This window comes from Festucalex cinctus, chromosome 13 (assembly GCF_051991245.1).
Source record: "Festucalex cinctus isolate MCC-2025b chromosome 13, RoL_Fcin_1.0, whole genome shotgun sequence".
NCBI lineage: Eukaryota > Metazoa > Chordata > Actinopteri > Syngnathiformes > Syngnathidae > Festucalex > Festucalex cinctus.
The window spans coordinates 25,286,470-25,312,497 of NC_135423.1; the positions used below are offsets into that span (position 1 = coordinate 25,286,470).

Here is a 26,028-nt window from a genome sequence, read left to right on the forward strand (position 1 = left end):
CTAGATTTGTGAAAATTAGGACAGACCCCTATCAGCCTAAGACCTACAAAAAAGTATTATGTAGCCATTTGCCAAACCAAAGAGGAAGTCCGTGATTTAGATTTTATTTTGGAAATTATACATAATTTTTGGCCTTTTTCATTAAACTTTGCACAGACAAGGCATGGAAAAAACTAACATTTTAAATGGTCCTTGTTCCATGTAACAGTACCCCAACGTGCCAGTACCCTGACGTGCAAGTAACCCAACGTTGTGCTCAATAGTGCCCTCTATGCATTTGTATTGAGCATTTCCAATTGTATGATTCAAGTGATACACAACTAAAGATGACTTGACCTAGATTTGTGAAAACTGGGAGGCATACCTATTATAAACGTACAGAATGATGCCTTCCATCTCGACCGATGAATACCACAAACTTCTTCAGAAGATGGCAGTGCTGGAGACAAGAATGCACCGCCTTGAAATGTTTGTGGAGGTGAATGGAAAATCGTGGAATGACACCACACTGCCAATGTCTCCAAACGGTGGTCATGAGCATGCTAACAAACAGCTAGCTCCATCCACCGACCCTCTGTGGAATGTGCTGGGAGCAAAGCCAAAACTGAGGAGTCGTCGCCCAACAGCTGGACCTGACCGCCAACTAATGCCTGAGGAAACACGTCGGCCTATGCAAAAGGCTACCTCAACCCCAAGAAATCAGTCTTGGACGTTGGTACCAGCAAGAAAAAGGAAACCGTCTCTTGGCCGACGAAGACAAAATACTGATATCAAACTGAGAAACAGGTTTGCCGTTCTGTCGCCGAGCCAGCAAGCCTCGGGGGATCACAGCACCAGTCAAAGGTATGAAACCGGACCTCCTCAGCAAATCCGTTCAGCTACTGAAACACAAACACTGATAATAGGCGACAAAGCCTTGTTTGGTGTTAAACGTCTGTGCAGCAGAAAAAACACAAAAGTTCTGTGTTTTGCTAATGACATGGTTCTGGACATTTCTGAAAAAGTCGACAAGATTGCTACTGACTACCCGACTGTGAGATCGATTGTGATTCACACAGGAGCATTCGATGTGTTGAAAAAACAGTCGGAGATACTGAAGCAAGACTTTATTACCCTTCTACACAAGATAATATGCCTAAACGCAGAGGTTTTTCTGAGTGGTCCTCTGCCTACTGTCCGACCAGGTGATGAGCGTTTCAGTCGGATTATGTCACTCTCGAGATGGCTGAAAAGCATCTGTGCTTCTTACTCAGTGAACTTTATTGACAATTTTTCTATGTTTTGTGAACGTCGCCATCTTTTTCAACGCAATGGGATTTATCTCAATAAGCAGGGAGTCAGATTACTGACAGCCAACATCTTCCATAGCGTGCGTCACTGGACGCTATGTTCCCAAAACAAAGGACATGAAACACAACAACCGATAAGAAGAGGATCTGGTGAGGCTGGCTCACTATCTTGCACTCCCTGCCCTTCAGAACCGATTGATTTGTCCTCATCTGCCCACACTCCAAACACCGAACATCCAGCTCCCCTGCTCCCGAACGACACCTGCCAAACACCACCACGACCACCACCACCAGTTTCACTACCAGATGCACCCCTGCGCTGTTCATCGCCCCCAAGCGACACCTGCCAGACAGCGCCACTGCCGGATGCACCCCCGCGCTGTGCACCGCCCCCGAATGACCCGATGACTGACTCGCCAGCGAGTCTCACCAACAGGTTGAGCAATCTGGTCAATCTGTCCATACAGCTAAATAAAAGTCTCTCCAGGCAGCTGCCTGCTGATGACGGTTCGCCCATGCTCCCCCCAAGACGCCACATTCAGCTATCCACTAAACGTCTGACTCCACCAAGCCTCAGCATACAGCTCCCCACCCGCCGACCTCCATCTTTGGCTATGGAGAATCTCAACTACAGCTCGGTCTGATATGTTTTGGGTCCAGACTACATATACAATATAAAAAACGTGTGTTCCCAGAATAAGTCAGGACCCAAGGAAGCTTGTAGCATTCCTGTGATTACAAGAAATAGAAAGTTGGCAAAAGAAATGAGAAGAAATAAGTCAGAAGCTACAAACCTAGTCAGTATAGCTTGTGAACCTCTGACTAAACCAGCGTCTCCGATTGCCACTGTGAGACTAGCGCTACTAAATACAAGGTCACTAGTTAACAAATCATTGTTGATTCATGACATTATTATGACATATGATCTTGACTTATTTCTCCTCAGTGAAACATGGCTAACAGAAGGTTCCTGCAACACGGTTCTCAATGAGGCAACACCAACAAATTTTAGTTTCATGAACAAATGTCGTAATGGTAAAAAAGGTGGTGGACTTGCTGCCATTTTTAAATCTCTATTTCAGTGTAAAGACATTCCATTGGGAAGCTTTAATTCATTTGAATATCTTAGTCTTTTGGTAAAAGGTGAACCAAACATCGTCATTGTCATAATTTATAGACCTCCAAAACAAAAAGGCAGATTTATGGAGGAATTTGAAGAAATGCTGTCAGTAATTTGTATCGACTATGATTATATGATCTTAACTGGAGACTTTAACATTCATGTTGACAACAACTTGGATAAAAATACCAAAGAATTTTGTAATATACTTGATACTTTTGGTCTCTCACAACATGTAAAAGGTCCAACACACAATCAAGGTCACATTCTTGATCTCGTCATCTCTAAAGGTGTTGACATTTTATCTGTTGAGGTGAAAGATCTGGCTATTTCAGATCATTCCTGTGTGTTTTTTGAATTACAAACAATCCCAGAAGTTCAAACAACTACTGTCTCGATTAAAAAAAGGTACATAAATGAGAATACAAGCAACATGTTTATGGAATTAATGGCTGCATCACCAACTGTAAATGCAGAGACCGTTGATGAACTTCTGGATGAATTCACCTCAAAAATCTCAAATGTTTTGGATGCTGTTGCTCCTATTAAAACTAAGACCATTTCATCCCGAACTAAAACACCTTGGAGGTGTACTACCAACATAATGACTTTGAAATCTAAATGCAGAAAAGCAGAGCGAAAGTGGAGAAAAACTAAACTCCAAGTTCATTTTGACCTGTACAGACAATGTCTTTGTCATTTTAACCAAGAGTTAGTAATAGCTAGACAACAACACTTTTCTGAAATTATTAGTAGGAACCTCAACAATACACGCACTCTATTTGGCGTGGTTGACAAACTTACAAATCCCCCAAATCAAACAGCGCCAGAACTCCTCTCAACAGATAAATGCAATGAATTTGCCTTCTACTTTAGTGAAAAAGTACAAGCCATCAGGTCAAACATTGTTACAAACCAGCAAAATAACAAAATGATGCTGCACTTAAAATCACCTAGGAATAATTTAATTACCATGACAGAATTTGACTCAGTGGATCAAAATACTGTAGTAGACTTGGTTCAGCAATTGAAACCTTCCACGAGCTGTCTTGACACAATACCATCTGGCTTTTTCAAAACCTTTGTGAAATCTGTTCAGATCGATTTACAACAAATAATTAATTGCTCACTTCAATCAGGTGAACTTCCTAAATGTCTGAAAGTAGCCGCCGTCAAGCCCATTCTAAAAAAGAGAACACTGGATGTCTCCCTGCTAGCAAATTATAGGCCAATCGCAAACCTTCCCTTCGTAACTAAAATAGTTGAAAAAGTGGTTTTTAATCAACTCAGCAATTTTTTTAGCTTAAATGGACTTTTGGATAAATTCCAGTTAGGTTTCCGACCTCATCACAGTACAGAAACAGCTCTGATTAAAGTACTGAATGATATAAGATTGAGCACTGATGCAGGGAAGGTATCAGTGCTCGTCTTGTTGGACCTCAGTGCAGCATTTGACACGATTGATCATAATATACTGTTAGACAGGCTGGAAACTTGGGTGGGGTTAAATGGAACAGTCCTTAAATGGTTCAGGTCCTATTTGGAGGAAAGGAGTTACTTTGTGACCATTGGAAATTTTGAATCTGATCGAAAGGCCATGACATGTGGGGTCCCTCAAGGGTCAGTCCTTGGACCCCTGTTGTTCAGTCTGTATATGTTACCTTTGGGTCAAATGCTTCAGAACACCGATGTTGACTATCATAGTTATGCAGATGACACACAACTGTATTTATCTATGTCCCCAAATGACAGCAGTTCTATTAACGCATTGTGTCATTCTCTAGAGCAAGTTAACAACTGGATGAACCAAAATTTCCTTCAGCTGAACGAAAACAAAACGGAGCTCATTGTTTTCGGCAATAAAGAAAAGAGGATTGCTGTTAAAAAACAGCTTGAGTCACTGTCTTTAGAAACTAAAGACCAAGTTCGAAATCTTGGGGTACTAATAGACTCAGATCTGACCTTCAGCAATCATATTAAATTCATCACTAAAACAGCCTTTTACCACCTGAAAAACATATCCAGACTGAAGGACTGCATGCTTCAAGCAGACCAAGAGAAACTTATCCATGCTTTTATCTCCAGCAGACTAGATTACTGTAACGGTCTTCTGACTGGACTCTCTCAAAAGAACATGAGACAATTGCAGCTCATTCAGAACGCTGCAGCTCGAGTTCTGACCAAAACAAAAAGATCAGAACATATTACTCCAGTACTTAAGGATTTACACTGGCTCCCTGTCAGCTGTAGAATCGATTTTAAAGTTCTGCTACTCGTCTATAAATCACTAAATGGTTTGGGTCCTGAATATATCCAAGAAATGCTGATTGAGTACAAACCCAGCAGGGCTCTGAGATCCACAGACTTGGGCCAACTAGTGGAACCCAGAGTTCGAAGCAAACATGGTGAAGCTGCATTTAGCTATTATGCTGCACACAGATGGAATAGGCTACCAACAGAAGCGAAGTCAGCCCCGAGTGTAAATGCTTTTAAATCCAGGTTAAAAACTTTGCTTTTTTCTTATACCTTTGATTAGGGACTTTTAAACAGCTGTAATTAAGTTTTGTTTTTTTTTTATATTATTTTAAACTTCCTTATGTTAAATGTTTTAAAGTTTGTTGAATAATGTTTTAAGATTGTTATTGTATGTTTTTTTTGTGTTTTTTTTAGTAAATTTTGTAACCTATTTGTATTTATTTATTTTTTTCCTCTGAATGTTAACTATTGTTTTTTGATGCTTATGTGTTGTCTTTCCTCGTGTAAAGCACATTGAGTTGCCTTGTGTATGAAATGTGCTATACAAATAAACTTGCCTTGCCTTGCCTATTAGCTTAAGACCTACAAAAGGTATTCTGTAGCCATATGCTAAACCTAAAAGGAAGTCCGCCATTTTGAATTTATTTTGGGACTTGCACACCATCTTTGGCCTTTTGATAAAACTTTACACACACAAGGCTTGTCAAAAACATTTTAGATGGTCCTTGTCCTATTTGACAGTACCCCAACGTGCCAGTACCCTGACGTGCAAGTAGCCCAACGTGGCCCAGGTTGCGAGGGCCCTTCATAGCTGCTCGCAGCTCTAGTTATGTTTGTTTTTTGTGTTTCTGTAAAGTGCTTTGTGACAGCTGAGGCTGTTTGAAAGCGCTATAAAAACATGAGTTGAGTTGATGTTTCTAAAGTGAAACGTCTTTTTTTGTTGTTGTTGTTGTTTTTTAATATACTGAGTGTACCATAATTATTTTTGTTGCGTTTAGTTTTACAATAAACTCCAACTGAGGTGTCACACTCAGGAAGGGCATCGTCTACTGTATGCCACACGCTTGCTAGTAGGGGTGTTAAAAAAAATCGATTCGGCGATATATCGCGATACTACATCGCGCGATTCTAGAATCGATTCAATAATCGGCAGAATCGATTTTTTATTTTTTTTAGGATTCACACCTTGAGCATGGAAGAATGTTACATGAACGGAACATTAAGCCTTAAAGCCCCAGTGTGTAGCTCACGACCGCCATCTATCGGTCAAACAAGATAATGCAATGATTTTAAGCACACGAACTACGGCGTCTCAGAGAGACCCTACTTCAACAGCCTACCACCAATTTCACCGGAACAGAACGCAAACAACTTCTGGTATCCCTCGAGTGATGACGTAAGTGAATTGCATTTGTTAGACATACTGTACAGACCCCTAATATTTGTGATTTAGTCATTTAATTTCAGAATTAATATTTTTGTCGGCATTGTTAGGAAATACTGTACGTCAGCTAATGATAATGGCTATCTATGTTCATATTTGTTAGTGCAACTAAACTATGCAACAGAGAACACACAGTTATATTATATGTTTTATAGACATGTGGACCATCTCAAAGAGGGCGAGGGAGACGAGGAAGAGAACGCGGAAGTGAACGCGGTGTCTCGTAACGTACAATTATGTCATCATGGAAAAATAATTCCATTCGAGCATGCATGTGAATGGCTCAAAACATACCTTTGCTTGGAATATGTGGTATTTAGATTACATCGTTTGCTGATATGTTTAGTATATCGTACAAAAATAATGGTGTTAGCTGAACTACACAGATGCAACTCAGACTCGTAAACCCCCCCGTGTCTTGTTGCTACTAACCACTCAGAAAAGTGCTGCTTACAAAAACATTTGAAACCCTTTACTCAGATATCGATTTGTCACCATGTTGAACAATTTTACCTAATAAATATCACTAAGCAACTTAATTAGTTTTGATTGAAGATACAACAGCTTCCTTGTACTTCGATGTGCAGGAATTTACATGGCTTTCACAAATAGTCTTGCTCATATAATAATGTACTTCATTGGCTCAGTGACTTTCAGTTCATTGTTTGGTACCTCATCTGACATACAATTGTTACCTTCTTGCAGAGACTCGTACAGGAAATGACCATGGAGGAACATGAAGATATCCAAGTCCAGCTGATAGACTGACACCAAGAAATACTTTTTGACACATTGCTGACACATCAGCACCACCATGATTTCCTGTACCTGGATCCCACATCAGCACCACCATGATTTCCTGTACCTGGATCCCAGACTGCAGCACCTTGGTGACTTGTGGCAAATAAGTGACACTTTCCCAGATCCTCGAGGACAATACAAAGGTTTTTTACCTGGCATATAATTAGTCCATGTCTGACACTTGCTGTAGTTTGTATAACTTGTATATTGTTGTTGTGTGTTAATTTGTACATTTTGAATAACTAAAAAATACTATTTCCTTTGGCGTCAACATGCAGTGTTCATTCGACACCTAACCTAACACTATTTTACATGACTAGAAATGTAAAACATCAAAAGCCTGGAGAATTATTATAAATGCTTGCAATGACAAGCAATTCTTCATTGGCCAATGAATGTAAGGTACAGTACATGAAAATGAATAAATAAAATAAAGTAAAATAAAAGTCTACATGAAATGAACATATTAACTAAAAAAAAAAAAATGCTGTTATAATATAATGAGCGACATGAATTGCAGTTGATCCAGAAATTTACCAATACGCTGTGCATTTCAAAATATGGAAAATAGACATACAGGTTTGGGCCAAAGGTAGTGTTACAGAGCAGGTATGTGTTGTACACAGCTAAAATATCTGATTAACTCAATACCATGATGGTTTTTTTTTTTTGTGTGTGTGTGTGTGTGTGTGCTGACATTGTCCCCCATTAACATTGCAACATTCCTCAAACTCTCCCGAACACATAGTATGATCTGTAACACTACTTTTCGCCTACTCTATGATGTTATTGGGGCAAAATCAAGGAAGGCTTGTCCATTGATTGTGTGAACAGACTGCAGTAAAAATGAAGTCACTTCAATGTTTGCTGGTTTTATTAAGTTTGACATGCTCCTTGACTGCACAAGTACATGTTATGGAGTGAGGGCATGTTCCCACCAACGATGATATCATATTCTTCAAAGGCTTGCTGAGGAAAGTGAGGGAGGAGTCACTCCATGGCTTCAGACACCTGGTCAGCAGGTCCTGTGTAAAACAAGTGGTGCTTGTACATGTGACCATTCCGTATTGCTTCACACAAAAAGTTCATGTAGTGTGCAATGCCGTCCATATGTAAATGACATACCAAGACGTCGGCTGACTTCAGTTTGTTGCAGCTCAGATATGGTAGGTGGAGATACTGGTGGTACAACACCGAAGCCTTCTGGGGTCCTCCATTCAAGTGTCCTCATTCGGGGCATTCCAATTTGGCTGCTGACTCTCCCCTTGATATTTTTTTTTCTTGCAGGTCGGTGATGTATTTAAACGGTGCATGAATGCTTGTATACATCAGAATATGGTTCTGGAACCCCTCAAGTTTGGCTGTTGATCTAGTGTGACACAAACAAAAACACAATTATAAAATAAAATAGAATAATTGATGATACTACTATATGTCACCAACTTTCCAACAAAGCCCCCAAAATAGAGGTAAGATCTTTAGTTTTTGGGCCCAAAACATTGTATTAGCTAGATAAAAGTAACTTGACTGCATACTGCATAGAATATGCAAAGGCTGCTTGCTTGTCGAATTTCCGTGGAAAACGTGGCAGCCTGTAAATTCTTGTGCACCCAATTACACAATGGACCAGTACACACTTGAGTGAGAGAGTTCAGACTCTAGCAGTGCTTACGGTACAGCCAGCATTTAAGTCCAGAAAGTTATTCCCTGCCGAAAATTAATTTCGAGAACACTATTTTCACCAACCACAACGAAAATAATTTTCAACTCCTCCACTAATACAGTATGCTTTAGATTCTCCATTGAAGTTATGGGCAAATATACCTCCGAAATCACAGTTACATTACATTACACAATAACTTGCGCATTTACTCTAAATATAACGTGCCAGCGGGAATCTTTTTTTTTTTTCAAAGCAAGTAGCTACATAACGAAATCGTTCGAGTGGTGCGGAGTTGCTAATCAACAGCTACAGTGATCGTAAAACAAAGGTACGAACATCGTATTAATTAGTACAGTGTATACTTTTTCTCTCGCTCTCAAAACGTAAACACAAATGTACTCTTACTTACCGGTCAAGTAGAAAGCAGTCGAAGGCACCGGCACGTCCCAAACCTAGTCTGTTCCTCATTTCTCTCCATCTGGCAAATGCGGCTACAATATAAACTCTTGTTTTGTCGCGCTGAAATAAAATAAATTCCCAAAGTAAGTGTGATGCTTGATAATGCTCTCTTCGGGGACCGGAAACTCTTCTTCTTCGTGGAAATGCGGTCGCCATACAAACCGGAAGTGCGTTCCAAAAACGCGTTAAGAAATGGAGCGCTGAAATTTGTGTTTGACCCGTAGCAGAAAGATGGCGGCGAAACATGGCGGACACTAGAAGCCGCGGCTCGGACATGTAAGATAATTTGCGATTTCTAGACTAACCGTTATATTTAAAAAAAGTACGTTTATGCGATACAACATATCTTTTTACATACTACTAACACAAACAATTGGTTTTTTTTCCCGAATGATTTATTGTTTCACCACTAGATGCCACTGTATAATACTGAGTGTACCTTTAATATTTTATTTTAATGCTGTTCAAACATGAAACAGATTACAACCTCTATAAGACTGAAATTTCAGATAAATAAATAATACATTTTCATATAAATCTTACACTCTACAAGCTTACTGATTAGTATTTTCTAAATTTGAATGAAAAAAAATCGCAACAATCGACTTATAAATTCGTATCGGGATTAATCGGTATCGAATCGAATCGTGACCTGTGAATCGTGATACGAATCGAATCGTCAGGTACTAGGCAATTCACACCCCTACTTGCTAGCATAAGTGATATGGTGCATTCAGGGTGTTTCGCAACGTAGGAACAGACACTGCCCTGTTCGGCAGATTGTTGTTGTTTTTTCCCCAATTAGAATGTTTTTATGACAGTGAGAAGAAGACAAAATTGAAATCCAGATGAAATTTGATGAAGCCACAAACCTGAGTTGTGGAGGTTGATGCTGCGAAGGTTGGGGAACAGCCGTTGCAGGATATCTTTGCTGTCCTGTATGGACGCCAAGTTGTTGTTGGCCATGACCAGAGTGTCCAGGCCAGGGAACAAGGATCCAAACTTGCGTACTTCGGCCCAGTCGTGTAGGCTGTTGTCTGTGATGTGCAGCAGGCGGAGGTTGGGGCAGGCCACACTGGAGGCTCGCACGCAACTGTACTCATTAAGGCACAGGAACAACTCCTCCAGCCTGCAAGATGATTTTCATTACTCCATTTGTAGACATCATGCTCCGGGATAGCACAATTCAGAACTGTGCTGGCATGAGTGTGCCCCTTACTCGGGTATCTCACGAGTGAGCAGCATCACAGTGTCCCAGGACACTTGGGTGTTGTTAAGGACGAGGCGTCGCACCCGAGAAAAGGCTTCAGCACACTGTGGCTCAAGGGTCATTCCTGCTAGCGGGTTGGAGCTCAGATTAAGGAAATCCAGATTGGGGATGTTTGACACAATTTTACCGATCTGAAAAGAGGTAATGTTGATTTGAGGTTTTTTTTTTTTTGGGGGGGGGGTCTCTATTGGATTGTGTGCCATTCTAATCATGAGCCCAGAAAATAAACACCAGCTCATGGACTACATAATAATGGGCCCATTATTACAAAGACAACACACAACCAGCAACACCCTCTCTTTGATTATTTCCGCGGTTATCTGGAAATACTGAAAGTGAATAAATGAACAAACCCAGAGACAGCACCTCATGCCAGTCCTGCAGCTTGTTATGGGACAGGTCCAGCTCCATCACATGCGCACAAAAGGCTGCAATTTCACTTTGGTCTCCCGCCCTGCTGATTCCACATCCATTCAACACCAGCACACTCGGCAAGTTCAGGCGGTCTGATAGAAATGGGGAAAATTATTGGAGTCTAAATTGTTTTCAATCAGAGAAAATGTATATAGTAGAGAGAACACAACATTTAAATATGATAAATAGCTAAATGCTGCTCATTGCTGCTCATTCAACCTCAGTGCATTGTACGAATAATCGGTATCTTAAACTTTAAAACTAAAAGTAACAGAGCTATAACTACCTTATAAGAGAAAATTAAAAGTAGTCTAAGTTCTTAGCAATGAAATGTACATGTAGCGCTTCTCCCAGACTTACTGGCAATGTTTGAGCCATATTAGTGTTCTTTGTTTTTTCCTTCTCTGCGTGTTATTCCTGGGTTTGGCCGCATGGTGGTGCATGTGCCCCAGGAAGTAATTACATGAAGCTCAATGTAATGAGTGTCATGTGTGTGTGAACCTTGGAGGCAAACAGTTTTTTTGACCGCTGTTGTTATATGTGCAAAGGTTTGTGTTGTATTTTGGACATTAATGAAAAAAGATTAGACTTAATTGGAATGAAATGGGGTATATGCCACAGAAGAGGCGGGACTGTTTTTGCACATCAGTTTGGTTCCGGATTGGTTTGCGATGTGTGGGCTGCGTCAAAATACTTGTGCTTCAGACTTTGTGCCCCTCGGTTGCACATTTGCAACCCGGATCGGAACCAAACTCATGTGCAAAATCACTTCCCGCCTCTTCCTTGGCATATACTTCATTGTTTTTGACTACACGACTGGACATTTTAGGGTTTTTGTTTATTTGATGCAACGACACACGTCACAGTTCTGACTGGTTCACACCTCAACTAATACAATGCCTCATTGGAAAGACTCTATAGGTAAAACTGTATGTCATTTTCGCCGCAGAGGAAAAAAATTATGTGAAAACGCACTTTAGTGGGTGGCAATGTAAGATGGCCGCCGTGGCGAATAAGCAGCATTGTTGGGCCATTCATATACAAGTCCTTGGCTGTGATTGATGACCCGAGCCCTGAGCAACTGTGATGTCATTTTCAGTTGAGAGCAAGTGGTAAAAAGGCCGCCTCTGGAGATTAATAAAAACAGGTGGACTTTTGTGGCATATTCCACAAACGCAATATTAATCAAAATGCTGTATTTAGACCAGGGGGAGCATACAACATATTGGAAATAATTTTTTTTTGGTTGACTTCCCCTGAGTCAGATTGACATTGATTAACGTTTACAGTATGTACAATGTACTTATTTTAGCCAGAGCTGTTTATTTTTTTTTTAAGACTTTTTTTTTTTTTTCTCCTTTTAAGTGTTTAGATATTTTTATTGCAGCATTGCAGGTCTGAGAGGAATGATATTTCAGGTATGTTGTGTGTTACATATGTATAGCACACGTGACAAAGTCATTTGAACTTAAAAATATTGAACACCTATTTAATTTAATCTGCATTGTATGTCTTATGCTTAATACACTAACACAATTACCTCACTATAGAAAAAGTGATGAGAGGAGCACAGCATGCACACATGAATCGATTAGATATAAAAGTTATCCATCTCACTGTCATGTTGCTGGGCTCTCAGTGTGTTTCCTTGTCTCACAGTGCCTGATTAATGAGAGGGGCGTGTCCCCTGCACCACACCTGCAGTGCATCACCTATTAGGCCTTCATAAGGACTGGGACTCCTTGCAGCCACTGTCGGGTCGTTGCTCCGTCTGCTCACAGCCATCATCTAGTGTTTCTACTGTTTTTCGCCTTCGCTAAATTATTATAGTCCAAGATTCTCGATTTTCATCTACGTAAGTTTTGCTACGTCTCTTTTTGTTCCCACTTTTATGTGGCGTGTTTCATAGCTATAGTAAGTTGTTGCTTTCTTGTGTTTGCGGTTTGTAGCCTTCGGGTCTTTTTGTGTTGTGTTAATTTCCCTCCTTGCAATTTGCAAGCACCTTTTGTTAACCTTTTTCCTGGCTGTGTCCAGCGCTTTATGTTCATATTCACGTGTTTTGGTGAATAAAACCTCTCGCTTACTCCTGTGTTCTGTGATTCTGGGATCCACTCTCCGGTCGCACCGGAACCTTAACAGAACGACCCGACCATGGATCCTACAGAACACAAGGAGGTCCGTCACGCATTGGCCAGCCAAAATCGCCGAGTGAGTCAGCAGGAGTCCACCATCTCTGAGCTCAGGGAGATGGTCACCTTGCTGGCCCACCGGCTGGAGGAAGTCGGTGCCCAGGTTGGACAGTTGGGGGCTGGCGGCAGAACAGACTCCTTCGCTGCTGTCGGTTCCGCCAACCCACCGGTAACACTTAGGGAGCCAAATCTCGCACATCCGTCACGCTATGGGGGGGAGCCTGGGGATTGCGGCACCTTTCTTCATCACTGCTCCCTCATTTTCGAACAACAGCCACTCACCTATCATAGCGACAACTCGCGAGTGGCTTTCGTGATGAGTCTTTTGACTGGCCGAGCGGCAACCTGGGCCATGGCCGTGAGCAACACTCGTCCGGACCTAAAAGCATCTTTTGCTCTGTTTTCTGCCGAGTTACGCCGCGTGTTTGACCATCCTATTCGAGGCAGGGAGGCCGGTAATCAGCTCGTGGACTGTACTCAGGGCCATCACTCCGTAGCTGACTATGCTATTACGTTCCGCTCGCTGGCCGCTGAGAGCTGCTTTAATGAGCCCTCCATGTGTGTTCTTTTCCATCGTGGACTCAATTCTCGCGTTAAAGATGAACTGGCCTTACGGGACGAAACTGGAAGCTTGGAGGAGCTCATTGCTCTATCCATTCGCTTGGATAACAGGATCCGGGAGAGACAGCGGGAGAAGGACTTGGAACGTTCGTCTGAATCGGCCAACCCGGCCAGGCATGGACATGTTGGTGACGTCGGGTCTCAGGTTGTTGCTGCAGCCCCAGTGTGGGCACTCCCCGAGGCGGGGCAGGAACCCATGCAACTGGGAGCTGGCCGGCTTCGGGCTGAGGAGAGGAGACGCCGGGCCCGATCTGGAGCATGCTACTACTGCGGATTGTGGGGCCATCTGGTGGCACAGTGTCCTCAGCTGTCGGCTCGTCACTCCACACGACTGGTCAGGATGGGCAGTCAGCAGGCTACAGACGGACCCAAGTCAACCATAGTTTCACACACCACAACATCGTGTGAGTACAACCGTGCTGCCTCAATCACGCATTCCTCTGAGACTAAGAGACTTGAGCTCCCGGGAGAGGTCGCTTTTAATTGTAAAAGAATTAAGGTGGTGGCCCTGGTCGATTCCGGGGCAGACGATAATTTTGTTGATCTAAGTGTAATAGCGGCCCTGGGTTACGAGCCTACAGCCTTACCGAAGGAACGTAGGGTTTACGACCTCAACGGGTGCCTTCTGGGGGTAGTAACTCACACCACTGAGCCTTTGTGTTTACGTCTTTTAGGTAACCATGTTGAGTCTCTCAGTTTTTTGATTATGTCGTCACGATCGGCACCAGTGGTGTTGGGCTTGCCTTGGCTAAAGTTACATAACCCCGAGATTAATTGGGCTAAACCCTCACTTGAAAACTGGAGTGTTTACTGTCACGCACATTGCCTGCGGGCTGCTGAGGGGGGTAGTTGTCTGCCTGCTATTTCCTCAGAGGAAACCCTTTGTCTAGACAACGTACCACCCGAATACCATGATTTGAGTAAAGTCTTCAGTGAAGAGAGGACACAGACGTTACCGCCCCATCGCCCCTACGATTGTGCTATTGATTTAATTCCTAATATGCCACTTCCTAGTTCCCGGCTGTAACAAGTTTCCCAACCTGAGCTGGCAGCCCTCCGGGAGTATATTTCAAGCGCACTAGCGGCAGGGCATATACGGCCATCCACCTCCCCTATGGGAGCTGGGTTCTTCTTTGTTGATAAGAAGGATAAATCACTTCGCCCCTGTGTAGATTATCGTGGCCTAAACGAAATGACTGTAAAGAATAAGTACCTGTTACCGTTGCTGGATTCAGCTTTCGCTTCCCTCCAAGCCGCCAAAATATTCTCAAAATTTGATTTGCGCAGTACCTACTACCTTATCCGCGTCAGGGAAGGGGATGAGTGGAAAACTGCCTTTAAGACTCCCCTGGGTCACTTCGAATATTTGGTGATGCCTTTCGGGCTAACTAATGCTCCAGCAGTCTTTCAATGTATCGTGAACGATGTCTTGCGCGATATGATTAATGTATTTTGTTTTGTCTATTTGGATGATATCCTAATCTACTCCCGCGATCTTAAGGAACACCAACAACACGTTAGACTGGTTCTCCAACGCTTGCTAGCTAACCGTCTATACGTTAAAGCTGAAAAGTGTGAGTTCCATTCATCCTCCGTACAATTTTTGGGGTTTGTGGTGGAGGATGGCCAAATCCGAGCTGATGCTGGGAAGATTCGCACTGTGCTCGAGTGGCCAAGGCCAACCTCGAGGAAGCAGTTGCAGAGGTTCTTAGGGTTCGCGAATTTCTACCGTCGGTTCATCCGCAATTATAGCCAGAAGGTTAGACCACTTACTAGGTTAAAATCTCCTAAGCTTCGCTTTGAGTGGTTAGACTCGGCAGAGGAGGCTTTTAATGATTTGAAGAGGGCATTTACCTGCCCGCCTGTTTTGCGTCACCCTGACCCTCTTCTTCCTTTTGTGCTTGAGGTGGACGCATCGGATTCAGGAGTGGGGGCTGTGCTCTCTCAGCGGTCTCCGGTCGACCAGGTGCTCCACCCATGTGCCTTTTTCTCCAGACGTTTGACACCTGCCAAGGCAAACTACGATGTGGGAAACCGTGAACTTCTGGCCATTGTCGCTGCACTTCAGGAATGGCGTCACCTCTTGGAAGGAGCTAAGGAACCATTCACAGTGGTCACAGACCACCGTAACCTGGAATATCTGCGAACTAGAGAGACCGATAATCGGGGCCGATATTTGACATATTGGTACATATCGGTATCGGTCTGTTTTATTAATCTGACGGCCGATATGAGCGATCCATTTAAAACTCCGTCTTTTCGCTTCGAATGCAGCCCAGAGCGTCTCTGTCTGTTATGGAGTCCAACTCCAGCAACGTAACGCCCATAGCAGCATTTGATTGGTTAGCCGTGCAAGAGCCAGAACCAATCAGTAGTGTATGCCGTGTATCACAGTAGACGGTCACACACGCACCTACAACGTGAGACACATGCTTCGAAGGTAAGTTAAAAGAGAAGAGACTCCGCTGAACTTTTCACCATGATAAGCTAAACACATTGAATTATGTTGTGTATTAAATGCACTATATGAATGGAGCTGCATTGCCTTGCATTGAATCCCCACTAGCTAACAGTGGTGTGTTCAGCTTAGCATGGAGGCTAACACCCAGTAGCTAATTCGCTACTTGAACTACTCGGGGAGGGAATCACACACATTTTCACTTAAGTAAATAATGTTTGTTAGAAAGGTTCCAAATATTAACAGTTGTCATTATTATATTGTCTAGTTCCATGTTAAGAGTAGAGTAATGTCATTATATTTACCTCTCGTGACGCACACATTGCATTCTGGGTCACGTCCACTACTTGTTGCATAGCGGTTATTATGCAGTTAGATGCCACAGTGACACTAAATAGCGTTTAGTTACTTTATATTGTGTTTATTTGTCGCACTGGTTTGCCATTGTGTGCCTTAAGCTTCGACGTCGATTTGATTGACAGCTCGTTGTGCACCTCGTTAAAGTCCGCTCCGTAACAAATTAAGTGTCTCAAACACCGTTTAACTACATGAACGTGTTCTCTTCCATATGTTTGGCATTAGTAGAGAAGTGCACTAAAGTATAGTGTGCTTATTTGCTCGTTTTGTCTCTCTTTTCACATCATGTCTGCCGTCAGTTGGGACATTATCCTCTCAATGGATGCCACTAATATGTAACATCTACGGCCGTACACGGCTGCAATTAATGTTCAGTGATGTAATTTCGTTACGTGCATCATACTTTGAATAATGAGCTCATGTTTGGTGTGTTGTATAACTTTCTCGTGTGTTAGTAACTATTCATGTGGACAGCTAAGATAGTGCTTGTTAATGTGAATTAGCAATGTTGCAGCCCAGTTATTATTTAGACAAGTACATCTGTGCCATTAAGTGATACAGTACAGTACAGTAGTGAGAGAATAGTGTGCCCATATACACACACGTGTCTATAAGTGTAAAACACATTAAACAGCAGAAACTGGCAGCGGTCCACCGCAACAATGTCTGTTTAACCAAGTTATTCTTACTATTATTATAACAAAGTTATTTTACTCTACCTTTTTCTGCGTTGATTGGGGCATCCTAAGTGGCAGTAAACTACATGATGAAGTGTCTTTTGACAGTTCTCTTGTAGAGAGGAGTAGCATGATATTGCTGTTCTCGATTTAAGATCCTCAGCTTATCAAAACTGTCTATATGGTAACAATAACAATAATCATAATAAGGTCTACAAGAACTGTATGGTGTTCAGGGATGAATAGTTTTTCTCATGGAATTTTTTTATTTTTTTTGCTGTAGTAATAAGTAATGCCACAGCTGATGCACATTTTGAATGACAGGGTTCCTCCTATTACTTCAAAATATAAAAATATAACATTTATAGAATAAAACTACAAGTATCCCAAATGCTATAAAAGGTAATGTCACATTGGCCCCACATTTAACTCCCCCCGCCACCAACGTCTTATTGCAGATAGAAGGATGTAAAATGAAAAGTGCAGTGTGAGAATCCATTGTAAAGAACTGTTAGGGTTTGCATTATTCAAAAATTTGGTGCCAACATTTTAACTTTTACTGCAAATGAATATCGGCTTCAAATATCGGTTATCTGCCTCCTTGACTACCGATAATCGGAATCGGTATCGGCCCTGAAAAAAGCATATCGGTCTATCTCTACTGCGAACAGCCAAGCGGATGAACCCCCGACAGGCCAGGTGGGCGCTTCTTTTCACGCGCTTTGACTTTGTTATCACTTACAGACAGGGCACTAAAAACAAGAAGCCAGACGCCCTCTCCAGGATGTTTGACTCTAGCCATGGAGAGGCTACTGAGGATGAGACTATCCTTCCGGTCCACTGCGTGGTGGGGGCGCTGCGCTGGAGGATTGAGGAAAAGGTGGTGGAGGCTCTACGAGACTTACCTGTGCCTGCGGAATGCCCAGCAGGTCTACTCTTTGTTCCTGACGTACTACGACGAGAGGTCCTGCAGTGGGGGCACGAGTCGAGGGTGGCCTGTCATCCTGGAGCGACTCGTACGCGAGAGGTGATTTCCCAAAGATTCTGGTGGCCCTCTCTCAGGCAGGATGTTCTGGACTACGTTAAGGCATGCGCCGCCTGCGCATGTGGAAAGGCTTCTCACCAGCCTCCGTCGGGCTTGCTCCATCCCCTGCCAGTGCCGTCTCGACCATGGTCACACATTGCTCTGGATTTTGTGACTGGTCTCCCGGGGATCTTCCGTGGTCCTGACTATTGTGGACAGATTCTCTAAGTCTGCTCATCTCGTCGCATTATCCCGGCTGCCATCCGCTTTAGAGACCTCGCGTTTACTGGTGAAGCATGTTTTCCGTCTGCATGGCATACCACAGGATATTGTGTCAGATCGTGGACCACAGTTTGTTTCCCAAGTTTGGAAAAGGTTCTGCAAGTCCCTGGGGGCCACCTACAGCCTGTCATCTGGATACCACCCGCAATCCAATGGACAAACTGAGAGAACCAACCAAGACCTCGAAGCGATGTTGCGGTCCGTATGCCAGTATAATCCCACTACTTGGACAATTAATTTGCCTTGGGTTGAATACGCCCACAACACTCAGGTTTCCTCTGCCACTGGTCAATCACCCTTCTATGTTGCCCATGGCTATCAGCCTCCGCTGTTCCCTTCCCAAGAAGGGCAGGTGGTCCTCCCCTCAATTCAACTGCACCTGAAGCGAGCCCATCGGGTCTGGCGGGAGGCCCGTGCGGCTCTCTCTCGCACTGCTCAGCGCAACCGCCAGGTGGCGGATCGTCGCCGTCGACCGGCCCCTGTCTACAGGCCGGGTGACATGGTCTGGCTGTCGTCACTGGATCTCAGGCTGGCCGGTGGAGCCAAGAAGTTAGGACCGAGGTTCGTGGGTCCGTTCGAGGTGGAGGCCATCGTGAACCCAGTCTCTGTGAAGCTGCGACTTCCACCGACCCTAAAGGTAAATCCTGTCTTTCACGTGTCTCTGCTCAAACCGGTATCCTCCAGTGCCTTGAACCCCCCGGCGGCTCCACCTCCCGCTCCACGAACTCTGGATGGTGACCCGATCTACACGGTGAAGGAGATTTTGGACTCTAGAGCTCGGGGCAGGGGGTTCCAGTACCTGGTCGACTGGAAACTACGGTCCTGAGGAGCGGCAGTGGATTCCCCGCTCCTGGAGCCTGGATCCATCCCTCCTGCGTGTGTTCCATGCGGCACATCCGGAAAAACCAGGTGGTCCGCCAAGAGGCGTCCGTTGAGGGGGGGGTACTGTCATGTTGCTGGGCTCTCAGTGTGTTTCCTTGTCTCACAGTGCCTGATTAATGAGAGGGGCGTGTCCCCTGCACCACACCTGCAGTGCATCACCTATTAGGCCTTCATAAGGACTGGGACTCCTTGCAGCCACTGTCGGGTCGTTGCTCCGTCTGCTCACAGCCATCGTCTAGTGTTTATACTGTTTTTCGCCTTCGCTAAATTATTATAGTCCAAGATTCTCGATTTTCATCTACATAAGTTTTGCTTCGTCTCTTTTTGTTCCCACTTTTATGTGGCGTGTTTCATAGCTATAGTAAGTTGTTGCTTTCTTGTGTTTGCGGTTTGTAGCCTTCGGGTCTTTTTGTGTTGTGTTAATTTCCCTCCTTGCAATTTGCAAGCACCTTTTGTTAACCTTTTTCCTGGCTGTGTCCAGCGCTTTATGTTCATATTCACGTGTTTTGGTGAATGAAACCTCTCGCTTACTCCTCTGTGTTCTGTGATTCTGGGATCCACTCTCCGGTCGCACCGGAACCTTAACACTCACCTTTCATGGGGGACCCTTGGGGGCATGAAGTGGGCACCACCACCATGCCAGGCCCTCGACGGCACGGAAAGTTCTCCGGACTGTACTTTTCATTGATCACCTCCACAAAGGTTCGACCATCCTGGCACACTGGAGACTCCATTACTCTGTCTTCGGAACAGTCTCCCCCTGTTTTGGGTTGACCAGGATTAGAGCAATGACTCAACAGATAGAAGGGTCAGATCACAATAGCTGAGCTAAACTGAAAAAAATCAAACATGACTTAGTGAGGAAAAGGAAGTAGGTCTTAATGTAAGTTTAAGTTATTGTCTCCGTGTGTTATCCTTGTCAGTACCCGTGAAGGGTGTACATCACCTCTAACCTCAAGTCATCTGGCATAGTCTCATGCTACCCCTGCCACCTCTGAACTGGAAGAGTGGTTTGAATAATGGACGGATCAATGGCTTATTATACTCAGAAGCAAGGACAATCTTTAGATGGCACTGGAGGTCCTATTTCAGCGAAACACATCTCATCACTTCTGTCCTGTACAGACCAATCACAATTAATGTGCAGAAGTTTAAATCAGCCAGCGAACAAGATGCCACCCCTTTTGAATATCCTTGAAAAGATGACACAAACCATCTGATATTCAATGTCCTAATTTTGTAAACTGTTTTCTTAAAGCATTTTTTTTCCCAACTTAAAATGATGAATGTGATTAGTGAGGCTGTTGTGATGCAGAGACTCAAACGAGACTGCTGTGGAATCTGCTGGAGAGAGACATACATTATGTAGTGGCCCATCAGACCAGACAAAATAAAAAAAGAAAGGCTCTTGTTACAATATCTGATTTAATAAATTGGCCTGCTGGTAAACTGTGGTAATGTCTGAAAGCAAGCTGCTCCTTTTTCTGTCTGTGTGGTGTTATTGTGATTCTCCAGTTAAGTTGCATTTTGCAGCTTTAGGTAGTAAAGTTAATCTGAATCAGTGTAGTTGTTACACTGGGTGGGACTTGTATTTTTTTAATTGCCACTTAGTCATCATGACCCACTTCTATAGAAACATTAAGAACAACAGAAAGCAATTTTGTTGTTCAAAAAATACACTTTGAAAACAGACACAGTACAACTACACAGGCTTATGTTAGACCTACTGCACATTTTTTGGGTGTTAATGTGATAACTGATACATGCCATTTTTGATTTGCCATTACTTCTGTGGCATTCTCACATCAATCAAATTTTAAATTGAATAAAACTAGTGGCTATTGCTTGGCAACTCAAACTAGTTGAACTCTGCACACTGCTCGAGAGTTCATCGGCATTTGGCCGCACCACACCGTAGGCACTGTGCGGCAGGTCATAGTCCAAAAAGGCTGAACCGTGGCAACTGGACTCTTTTTGTTAATTGAACAAACAAGAGGAATCTACAGTATGATTCAACATTTGCAGATTACCATGACCTGGATGAATAACAACCAAAGACATGCTTACATGTTCAAAGTGCCTCTTAGACATAGCATCTTAAGAAACTAAGGATATTTTGATAACTGCGCTGGTAAAAATCACATAATTTCACATATCTTTGGCACTGGTATAATTTTTAAGAAAGTGCAACATCAATATTTTGTCTTTTAAGAAATAAAATGTTTGTAATAATTTACATTTTGCTAAAAAAAAAAAGAAAAACCGTCATACCACTTCAGAAGCATACCTGTCGAAACAATGCAATTTTCCAAATAAAATAAAATACTTTGAGACCTACCTACAAGTTGAGAATAACTTATCGTTATCACTACTGACAATTATTGAAATGTTTTTCCTGAATACACTTTCAGTTCACAAGTTAAGCCAGAGAGGATCTTACCTCAAGAAACGTTTCCTTCGATCTGACCTCTTTCACTGCTCTATTCTGTAACTGACAAAGAAATCAACCATGTAAATGACCATTCTTCCTATGGACACATTTGTTTTCATCATTTTATCAGCAGTCTGTTTGTGAAGACAAACTACATTGGTTCAAGAAAATAAAAGGACCACATAATCATTGCAGTGCACACGTCCCTTTTCTGCATCCTCCCAATGAAAGTTCCCACTATCAAGAGTCCTGTAATAGTTGTTGCATTAAATTGCCCACCTTTATATAATACATAATTCATATACAAACATTTTGAGAATAATTATTGAAATAAAGGGCGGCACGGTAGTTGAGTGGTTAGCACGTCCGCCTCCCAGTTCTGAGGACTCTGGTTCGGGTCCAGGCTCCGGCCTTCCTGGGTGGAGCTTGCATGTTCTCCCCGTGCCCGCGTGGGTCTTCTCCGGGTACTCCGGTCTCCTCCCGAATTGTCCCTAGGTATGCTTGTGAGTGTGGATGGTTGTTCGTCTCTGTGTGCCCTGCGATTGGCTGGCAAACAGTCCAGGGTGTCCCCCGCCTAGTGCCCAGAGCCAGCTGAGATAGGCGCCAGCACCCCCCGCGACCCTTGTGAGGAATAAGCGGTCAAGAAAATGGATGGATGGATTATTGAAATAAACTATTTCACATACACATTTTGATTAAAAACAAAGCAAACAAAATCAGCACAAATTAGACTACAGTGATTTGGCTTTATTTATTTATTTAATTTATTTGTTTGTGTATTTTATTTATTTATTACTGGACAAGAGGCGCACCAACTGCTCCTCGTTTGAGTGAGAAGATATAGCGGCAGAAAAAAAGGAACAACACGACAATAAAAATTGTAATTTCAGGGATGTCAAGACAAATTTTCCCGTTCTGTTAGGGCCGAAATAATATTTACGTCTTTGCAATTCACAAGAACTGACAATGGCGCCTTTCAATGGTATAACCGAGTCAATATGGCGCGTACATCACAGAATTGGCATCAATTTGAATGAAGCCCGCTTTATGAACACATCAGTCGTATAGCCCATAAACATGTCGTACTATTACAGTTGCTAAAGTAGTATGCCATGTTTAACTGACAAAAATCACTGCTGAATACCTTTAAAGGTGAGTTTACTGTCAAATATTTCTTTTGACCCCAGTCAGAAGCTCGAACGGTCCGAGATCGAAAATGTATGGCAACAACATACTATCAATCATAAATAGCTAATGACCTCGTCACGACAAAATGCCTTAATTGGTTAGTTCCATCGTTGTAATTTTACATACCTTTAACAACCACTTGCAATGTCCCTTGATGAAAACATGCCAGCTGTCTTTTGCTCTTCCCAGTATCCCGGAAGTGACGTCATTTGTTGTCTTTTACGCATCGATTCAAGATTGTGGGAAAAGTCATTATGTATGCCCCCAAATTTTTGTTAATCAGTACAGTTATCACAAATAACCCGCCTCTGAAGTAGCAAAGGAAGCAAAAATAAAAGGAGTAATTTCCACATGACTGCAGATGAGGGGTGGGGGTTGGGGGCGGTAGTGTAAACATCAATATACGGTAAATTAAGATGTAAACTGCCAACGCTAATAATGTTTCAATTTATGTTCTTAATTACCGATGTGTGTAGTGATGTTAATATACCTACGATAATTTTGAAACTATGCATCTCATTTTGATATGTCAATTTAAGACTGCAGTTTTTCCATTTTTCCCGTGATTATTTTTCACAGCAAAAGGTAAATAACCACCTTTGACAGCAAATGTTATCAATTCTCCTACATTCAGCAAGCTTTATATTGAATATATTTTGCATCAGCTCAATATTGAACTATAAATGCACTATTACTGTCAAATGTAGACATTAAAGGGGCTGTCTGCCGGATTCACTCAGGAAAATGCACTTTTTAAATACAGGATGTACACACTAACTTTCTCTCAGTCTACACATCTATGTTTTTTTTCATCTTTTGTGGTAATTTCGTCCTAAACCCCCACCTCCCCAGCCTGTATTTTGCCATTTTGTGTTTGTTTTGTAAACAGCGGGACATTTCTGTGGGAAGACAGTATTTACAACCCTCCAGCCAGTCGCAGAGCGTTGGCTGGCGTGTCGCAAACGGGGCCGGGCGAACGTGTCAGCTGCGTGACGTCACTCACGCGGCAATTTGAAAGCACGCACGGATTTTTTTCTTCTTCACTCACTCACACACGTAAGCTTCTGTGAGTGAGTGAGTGAGTGAGAAAAAAAATCCGTGCGTGCTTTCAAATTGCCGCGTGAGTGATGTCGCGCAGCTGAAACGTTCTCCCGGCCCCGTTTGCGACACGCCACCCCCCGCTCTGTAATTGGCTGGAGGGTTGTAAATACTGTCTTCCCACAGAAACGTCCCGCTGTTTACAAAACAAACACAAAATGGTAGGATATGGAAGCCCAAAAGTGTCAAAATTCAATAAATAAAAAGGCCTTTTTTAAATAACTATTCTTTTGATAAATTACAATTACGTAATATGGCAATTACATTTTGAAATGAGGTGTTAGTATTATTATGAAAATGTTATGCTATTCTTTAATATGTAAAAATATTTTATTTTGGTTAAATATTTCCTAATTATTTTAACAACGTCACACTATTTAAAAAGAATGACAATTTATTTTCAAGGTTTTATAAGATAATAAAACGTTGTTTTACAGGCAGTTTTTATTTCATAATGTCCTTTTCCACAATGGTCTTCTTTTACATAATGGCATTTTACAGCCGAATTACTTGGCCTGTCAATCAAAGTCAGTGGGTGAGACCACCTGTGTGAGCCGAGATCGCCGTGACGCCTACCCCGTAGCCTGACGCAGAAGTTTAACATGGCCTTTACGTTATGATCCGATTCTAAACGATATGCTACTTCTTGGAGTACTTCTGAAAGTGACTTATCTTCCGTATCTAAACGATATGCTACCTCTTGGAGTACTTCTGAAAGTGACTTATCTTCCGTATCCATGCTTTAGCAAGCCTGTGACCACCGTGGCTCCTCATCAGGCGCTAAAATCTGCACGCGTGAATCGATACTGCAAGTGTATGGAGCCACAACACTGTCAATAAGATTTGGTATTGGAAAAAAAAAATGTGACTGTAGAAAAAGCTGCGGTGGCATTGAAACAAGTATTGGCATTGTAAAACAAGAATTGGCATTGTAAAAGGTTGTATTGAAAAATAAAATACAAACATTGAAAAAACACTATTTTCTTTAACCATACTTTTTTTTATTATGATGTCTTTTTCAATGCCAATCTGCAACATTTTTTTTACGCTTTCTCTTTTTTTTCGAGTTTCACGGTTTTTCAGTTTCAACTCGCTGGGTTTCAGTTTCACTTCTCCTTTTTTCAGTTTCAACTTATTGACAGTGTTTTAACGTGGAGGGGGGAGGGTTCGGGGGCGGGGTTAGGGGCGGGGCTTTGAGCGCGTGAACGCGCTAACAGCCTGCAGAGAGGAGGGGAAAGGAGCGCGGCCTCTGGCGGCTAAAGGCAATACTGTTCCGAATTCCTTGTGGCAGATTGTCCGAGAGACTCATGGATAAAAGTTCACCTGGAACTCCTAAACCGTCTGTAAGTCTGTGTTTTTCTACATATAACCTTGTGGCATTAAAACCGCCATGTTTGAAATTACTTTATGCATCATGTCATGCTACACTACACCACCCCAGGTATCCAACCATGAAATTTTAATGATTTTTTAAAATCGGCAATAATAGTCGACATTTCAATTTTCAAGGGAGTTTTATTTTGAAATGCAACATCAGATTTTGTTCAAAGTACTTTGGTTGGATACCTGGGGTGGTGTAGTGTCCCTTTAGAACTGGTCTGGTCCTGGGATAACAAACCGTTAATTTTTTATGATTCTTTATTTTAAGCCCTAAACCAGGTGTTGAGCAGCTTTTATTTTGAAGGTGACCAACGTAGCGGCATGTCGGCATGTTACCATAATGCACAGTATTAAAAATCGTTGGGGCGGATGGCTTGACTTCGTCTTTTCGAGTGGAGGCTGGCCTGACCGCAGTTCGAAACTGACAGTCTCCTCTTCCTGCTCTTTTGTTAAAACAGTTGGGGCGTTCTGTAATGACAATGCCCAAGCCAGCGTCACAAGTTATTTCTTTCTCTTCCCCATAACACTGTACCCTCGTTTCTTACAAAACTCCTTTAAAAAAATTTCACTTTACAACGCTCAAAGTAATCGAAATCTGCGTTACACGCCGCCATGTTTACCGAGCTGGGTAAACATAACCTTTGACCGGGACCAGCATGCCTTGCGCGCGCTTAGATTCCGATTCCATTAGCATGACATGATGCATAAAGTAATTTCAAACATGG

General features: G+C 42.7%; 1 protein-coding gene and 2 long non-coding RNA genes across 8 annotated transcripts in view; 1 reads left to right on the top strand and 2 right to left on the bottom strand.

Moving 5' to 3' along the window:
* The window catches only part of tbcela (tubulin folding cofactor E-like a), a 49,045-nt gene extending 25,764 nt beyond the window's left edge, over positions 1-23,281 (bottom strand). The window contains exons 1-7 of one of the 5 annotated variants that reach the window (XM_077540717.1): positions 22,952-23,279; positions 21,947-22,258; positions 21,647-21,697; positions 19,799-19,966; positions 10,669-10,808; positions 10,252-10,433; positions 9,905-10,161 (exon numbers count right to left, since the gene is read on the bottom strand). In XM_077540717.1, coding sequence (XP_077396843.1) covers positions 9,905-10,161; positions 10,252-10,433; positions 10,669-10,808; positions 19,799-19,940 — 721 coding nt within the window. In that variant the 5' untranslated portion in view covers positions 19,941-19,966; positions 21,647-21,697; positions 21,947-22,258; positions 22,952-23,279. Of the gene's footprint in view, positions 1-9,904; positions 10,162-10,251; positions 10,434-10,655; positions 10,809-15,380; positions 19,967-21,646; positions 21,698-21,946; positions 22,259-22,781; positions 22,882-22,951 lie in introns of those variants that run through there. The other 4 variants (XM_077540719.1, XM_077540716.1, XM_077540718.1 and 1 more) reach the window with 4 other exon arrangements.
* Positions 5,867-7,169, top strand: LOC144033027 (uncharacterized). Of its 2 annotated transcripts, none has more exons than XR_013287852.1 (3): positions 5,867-6,061; positions 6,265-6,383; positions 6,815-7,169. It is a non-coding gene; the product is annotated as an uncharacterized LOC144033027 (long non-coding RNA). The 2 variants fall into 2 exon arrangements; XR_013287851.1 differs by having other exon boundaries at positions 6,265-6,332.
* On the bottom strand, positions 6,494-9,414 carry LOC144033028 (uncharacterized). Its single transcript, XR_013287853.1, has 4 exons — positions 8,983-9,414; positions 8,036-8,279; positions 6,975-7,954; positions 6,494-6,937 (listed from the first exon to the last, which is right to left on the bottom strand). It is a non-coding gene; the product is annotated as an uncharacterized LOC144033028 (long non-coding RNA).
* Positions 23,282-26,028: the final 2,747 nt, after the last annotated feature.